This window comes from Adiantum capillus-veneris, chromosome 18, assembly GCF_014529385.1.
Source record: "Adiantum capillus-veneris isolate H3 chromosome 18, ASM1452938v2, whole genome shotgun sequence".
In the NCBI taxonomy this organism is placed as follows: domain Eukaryota; kingdom Viridiplantae; phylum Streptophyta; class Polypodiopsida; order Polypodiales; family Pteridaceae; genus Adiantum; species Adiantum capillus-veneris.
The window spans coordinates 134,250,534-134,256,428 of NC_140948.1; the positions used below are offsets into that span (position 1 = coordinate 134,250,534).

A 5,895-nucleotide genomic window follows, 5' to 3' on the forward strand; every position below is an offset into this window, starting at 1 on the left:
AAAATGGAGACTACTTGTCCTGCAAATTTCAAATTTAAGTTAGTATTTCCGGTTCGCTTCTTTGTGGGAAGGAAACTCAGTTGAAAACCGCTTAATAAAAGAGACTTTCTTGAATATTGACTATAATCAAGTTATAGAATGTAAGAAAAGTCAAGCCATGTGAGACTGTGAAATGAAATGTAAAATTAAAAAAACTCATTAATATATGCGTGTGTGTGTATCTATAGAATTTACTAAAATTATGCGAGTGAAATTTCACTTTAATATTCTAAAACAATAGAATGCAAAAAAAGTCAAGACATGTCAGGATATGAAATGAAAGTGAAATAAACATTTAAAATAGGTCTCCATCATGCATGCACTGAATACAATGAAAGTCTTCCTAACCCAACACAACACAGCACTAAGGTTTCTTTTAGAAAGCAAAAAGTTAAGCAGAGTGCTAGAAGAGTCCCAGCCTATGAGTCATAGACTTCCTAACCTTATCTATTTTCTAGGAGCTAGTCACAATGAGAAGAAGCATCCAAATCAAAGAGACCTAAGCCTACTAAGAAACCTTTTCTGCGCCGTTTACTACTGGGATGCTTGGCCTCTAATAGATAGTTGGATACCACCCTAAGGTGTACAATCTTATGTTAGCTTTGCAAAGTTAATCTACTAACATAATATGGCGGAAGGGGGAGCCCTTTACACGCGTCGCAATCTGTGATCTGAAGGTTAAAGTCCAAAACAAAAACAAACCCCTTTGCACGCAATAAAAAGGGGGAGAGAGGAAGATAGAGAGGCCGCCAAAGGCGACCGACCGTTCTAGTATTCATAGTGAAGACCTGCAAGTATCTTTTGGCTTGGTGTGTACATTGAGGGCAGCTCCTCTACTTTTTCAAAGGTATTTGGAGGTTCTCTCTCTCTCTCTCTCTCTCTCTCTCTCTCTCTAAAGAGAAAATAGGCGTGGTCAGGCAAGATCAGGAAATGGTGAAGAATCCGCCTTCGATTCTTAGTAGTCCCTCCTATTCCTACCACTTGGATACCACATCCTACTTCAAGGTGCCTGCGGACCAGAGGATCGTCAATCCGGAGGTGTACAAGCCCTATCTTTTCTCGTTCGGGCCTTACCATGCCGCACATGACCACTGCTTTGGCCCTTACATTTTGCCTTCCCACCTTCGTCATCGCATGAGCCCTTTTCGCTTCTGGCACGCTGGATCTGCAGATGTCACAGACGAGATAGGCAGCCTCAGCTATTGGGTAGATGCCCAGCTGCCCAATTCGACAGAACAGGAAGATGATAAACTTTCGTATGATGCAGGCAATGCAGCTGCTCTGGATGATTCTGTCCTCGAGCGGACGCAGTCCATGTGCTCAAGCTTCCAAACCAGGCTTTCAACGATCCAGCCCTCGTCGTGTGTAACGGCAGTGCCTATTAACGACGGTGACCATTTTAAGCATCTGGTAGCGAGAGCTGTAGTAATTCGAGATAGAGCGCAGCTCACTGAAAAGATCAAGCAGCATGACCAGGAATTCAGAAACATCTATGTCCAGATGAGCCAAGCCCAACTGGACCTCTTCGATCCCACATGCTTTGCAGACCTCTTCGCTCTTGATAGTATTGCCATTGTGGCTGCTACCATGCCCTACGGCACCACCCGTCTCATTTACCCCATCACACGTCTCATTCTCAGCGATGCCATCCTCTTAGAGAACCAGGTCCCTCTCTTCGTCCTCAATTACGCCCTCGATAGCATCATCAGTGCCTGCACAGTCTCAGGCAAGCCAAGCCCTCCTTCCTTGGAGAAGATTCTCGAGTGGTACCGCAAACACGCAAGCCCTTTTCCGAACTTTGTTTGTGAGCATCCACCCGATCTGAGTCTCCGTATGAGGGAGCCATTGCTAGGCTATATTTATGATTATCTCACTCAACCCATAGACACAAGTGTTCTCCACACTGCAGCTATGGATTCCCTTGGCCTGGATTTGGACAATCCTGCCTTACCCAGTGCATCACATGGAGTTTCCGCACATGGAGAGCAGCATTCAAAGAGAAGTACTGGGAAAAACAGCCTTGGCTTCTTATCTCCCTCCTTGTGGCCATCATCCTTCTTGTCCTGGCTCTTCTTCAGACGATCTACACTATGAAATCCTTTTTAGCACCACCAACACCAACATGATGAAGGAGCTCTGTAATATTGAGTACTGTGTAATATGTATTGTCATTCTCCTTTGTCTTTTTTGTAAGCTGTTTTATATTTCATTTGGCTTAAATGTGGAACTCACCACCATACAATTTGCTGTATTATTATATATCCCACATTTGGATTCTAGCACTAGTTCTGTACTGTAAAATTTTTTGGGAAAGGAGGTGAAACTATATACATAAGGCATGAATCAAAAACACTTTTGGGAAAATTTTCCCTCATCTTTGAGACAAAAAAACCCATTATTTTTCCCACAAGGGAAAATTTTCTCACACAGGGAAGCATGTGAAGGTACATTCCCATAAAGGGAACTTCTAAATTCCCAGATTCAAAAGGTGGGAATGACAAGGCCCTCCTGGGAATATCATATCTATATATGTATTCTAAAACAACAGAGCAAGTGCCCTTTACACGTGTCGAAAACTGCGAGATGAAGGCTAAACTCTAAATCGCCTCTACACACGAGAAAGAGGGGGAGAGAAAGAAAGAGAGGCCGCCAAAGGCGGCTGGCCATACTAGACGTACTAGTATAATATACAGTGTGCTGCAAAACAAAAACACTAACTTTCAAATAAAGATTCATGAATTATTTCACGTTTACCTATGAATAAAACTAGTGTTATAATCTATATTTTAAAGACCTCTGAAACTTACACGTGAGTTGTTTACAAGAAAATATTATAGCTTGTCTAAAGCTAAAGCTAGTGTCACACATGGCTAGCAGCTATGTGAGGCGATGGGCTTTGGGCAAAGACCTTTTGCAGTAAAAAACATCATCCACTCAAGCTGGTCACACTACAAGGGCACCAGCCAGGCTCTTTGAACCAAAAAACACACAATTGCAGGTTTGCAACGACTCAACATACGAAGCACTTCCATGGGTGGGGGTTGGCCGGTCTAGGGGGGTCACCCATATATCAGTTCGAGTTCATCATAGTCGTGACTTGGCAGCCAACTCATGACCATGAAGCTTTGTTCGAGCACTTTGCACGACTTCCAACCATATGGACACCAACGAGCCTCTTTGAAACAAAAAAGCACACGACAACAAGTATGCAATCAATCAGTATTGGGAGTGCTCCCTTGTGTGGGACTTACCCTACTATTTCTTTGAGAGGGAGGGGTCACCTACATGAGATAACCATCATAGTTTAACAGCTAGCTCACAACCCAAGACTTTGTGTGGGTGGTTCATGTGTCTGGATGAGAGCAATCTCTCCTCGTGGCCACGTCAACGCAAGTTACTATCCCCCACCTGCATCCAACACAAGTGAGAGAGGCTCATGAGAGACCATAATAAATTCAGTCAATTCTAAAAATATTACATGCCAAGGTTTGCTGTATTAACTCAAAAGAATACTAGATGAATTACACGCTCGTCTTCATTCTAGGTGTCGAGCTCTGCCACACTTTCATGTAGCTTGACCCTAATTATCGACTTCTACCATCTGCTGTCCTTAGCCAACCACTTCAACACACCTTCGCTTTAGACTCGGTCCGGAAAAAACAACTTCATATCAAGTTGTGGTAACAAACTCTGAACTCCATACTTCTACACAATATGAAGTATAATTGGATATGTTGTAACAATCCAAGTTGCAATCGTGACAATCCAAGTTGCTACCGACATGCACCAAGTACCATTCTGTTTAAAAGAAAGTAATGCATTGCAAACAAAAACGAGTGCAGGCAACATCAAAAACACAATTTTGATCGGCTTATGACATTATCATCTGAAATACGAGCTACATACCTTACAAATTTAAAAGTGGGTAGCCAATCAAAATTTGATCATACTTGAAAATTTAATAAATATCTGACTACCATGACAACAGGATACAATTCTTATAATCAATACACATAATTCAAAAATTTGGCACTGCCATATACAATGTTGAAGCTACAATCCTTTCATTTCAAGTCCTGTACATCCTTTCATTTCAAGTCCTGTACATTGGAATTAGATCAATCCAAAAAACTACATGAAATAGCTTAAACTTGACTTTTGCACTAACTAAGAATCAATCCTATGGGTTCACCCTACACCCCTTGTCAAGGTTGGAAGAAGTGAACCTTCCACCCCTTACCAACTCCCCTCCAACTCTGTCTTTTGGCCCAAAAACTCCTCCAATGTATCCAATGACCGGTTGTATTTACATTTGATTCCATAAACAAGGCAGCCTCTTATCAAAAATTGTCTGCACAAGTCACAAGAGCACACAGATCAGCGAGACATTGTGATCAATCAGTACTTGAAATTAGATGATACTAGTCCCCACTTCATACGTCGAAACTTCTCTTTTCAAATCAAAACTAATGATAAGATAATGACAGACCTTTTCATTACTCAATTTGGGATTAGATAATGATAAATTAACGTTACCACACTGCTGCTAAAGAGCAGATCTGGATGCTTACATTGGGATGACGCTATCTAGCTAACATCCATGCAGCTGCAACCTCTAATGAAGGGGTTTTCCCATCCAAAACTGCAGAAGCCACAAATAGCAGCGACCAGGCCCACAATCTTGTAACCCAAAGCTGATAGAACTGCTGATGAGAGTGGCTACAAACACCCTTCTGCTCGTCTCCTCATTCATCAAGCCTCCCGTCCCACATTGCCCAACCATCATCTCCCAGTAGCCGTCCACAATGCTTGGAGTTGCCAGCAGCTTCTGCTATTGCTCACAAGAACAGTAAAGAGGCCAACATCATCCCCGTAGCCTGCTTTGGACAGGAGGTCTCTCTCTCTCTCTCTCTCTCTCTCTCTCTCTCTCTCTCTCTCTCTCTCTCTCTCTCTCTCTCTCTCCAAGCAAAGACAAAGAAACCCTCGCAACAAATTAAAAACAACAGAAAAAAAAACGGAGCAGGGGCTGACGGACAAACTCGGCAGAGCAAAACAAACAGCGCGAGAGGCTCGAGCAGCACAACAATGTTGACTTCGATGAAGGCTCTCGCAACAGCAGACCCTCTGCGCCAGCTGCGCAGAGGGAAGGGTGGTGCGTGAGGGGACGGGGCTCTCTCTCTCTCTCTCTCTCTCTCTCTCTCTCTCTCTCTCTCTGAACATACTCGGAAAATGCCCCGGCTGTGCTTGTTGCACGCATAAGTTTGCCAGTTCCATCGTTTCTCCCCTGCACAGCAAGCGACCAGGTTTTCAACCTGCGCCTTCCCTTCCAAAAGTCACAGGTTTTCAGGATAAAACCCTAATGAGTCCATATTCAAATTCAAACTAGGAGCAGACATTGCTTTAGCAAACAACGAGGGAGGGTTTGTGCTTTCCTGGATACACATAGCAAAGCCATGAACTGGCCTCCAATCCAGTGGACAACTCGACTTCGAATAGATCCTCAGTCAATAGAGAACAACTACAATGCCACATACATAGGGTAAAGGGGCCAATGGCGTGCCGGGTTCCAGTCCAAAAATGCGGCAGGCCCCTTTACTTGTAAAAGTTTCCTCCAAAAGCAGAACACAAGCTAACGGATGGTGTACTGGTTAGCCGAGAGTTGGGTGCAATCCTGGTCGTCCGATATCAAGATCGAGCCTTGTTGGCCACAATGCATTATATACACCCCACGGCGTCTCCCTTTCCATGGTCGTTTTTGTTACACATGGAATTTCGAATTGTGTTGTACCGTTTCTGTGTCGCACCATTCAAGTTGGCCTTACTATCCTAGATAGCCCTTGCGTTGAGCTTTTGATC

At 43.5% G+C, this 5,895-nt stretch overlaps 2 protein-coding genes across 4 annotated transcripts; one reads left to right on the forward strand and one right to left on the reverse strand.

Annotated features, from left to right (window-relative positions):
* The first annotated feature begins 782 nt into the window (after positions 1-782).
* LOC147436465 (uncharacterized) lies at positions 783-2,281 on the forward strand. The gene has a single exon (XM_086488171.1). It carries the CDS (start codon positions 970-972, stop codon positions 2,131-2,133), a length of 1,164 nt encoding a protein of 387 aa, XP_086344297.1. The 5' UTR covers positions 783-969; the 3' UTR covers positions 2,134-2,281.
* Positions 2,282-4,031: 1,750 nt separating this feature from the next.
* On the reverse strand, positions 4,032-5,556 carry LOC147436466 (uncharacterized). Of its 3 annotated transcripts, XM_086488172.1 has the most exons (4): positions 5,262-5,556; positions 4,882-4,916; positions 4,611-4,630; positions 4,032-4,390 (listed from the first exon to the last, which is right to left on the reverse strand). In XM_086488172.1, exons 1-4 carry the CDS (start codon positions 5,311-5,313, stop codon positions 4,276-4,278), a joined length of 222 nt encoding a protein of 73 aa, XP_086344298.1. In that variant the 5' UTR covers positions 5,314-5,556; the 3' UTR covers positions 4,032-4,275. The 3 variants fall into 3 exon arrangements, 1 of the variants encoding a protein (XP_086344298.1); XR_015185061.1 differs by lacking the exon at positions 4,882-4,916 and having other exon boundaries at positions 4,611-4,867; positions 5,262-5,547; XR_015185062.1 differs by lacking the exon at positions 5,262-5,556 and adding an exon at positions 5,079-5,254 and having other exon boundaries at positions 4,611-4,916.
* Positions 5,557-5,895: the final 339 nt, after the last annotated feature.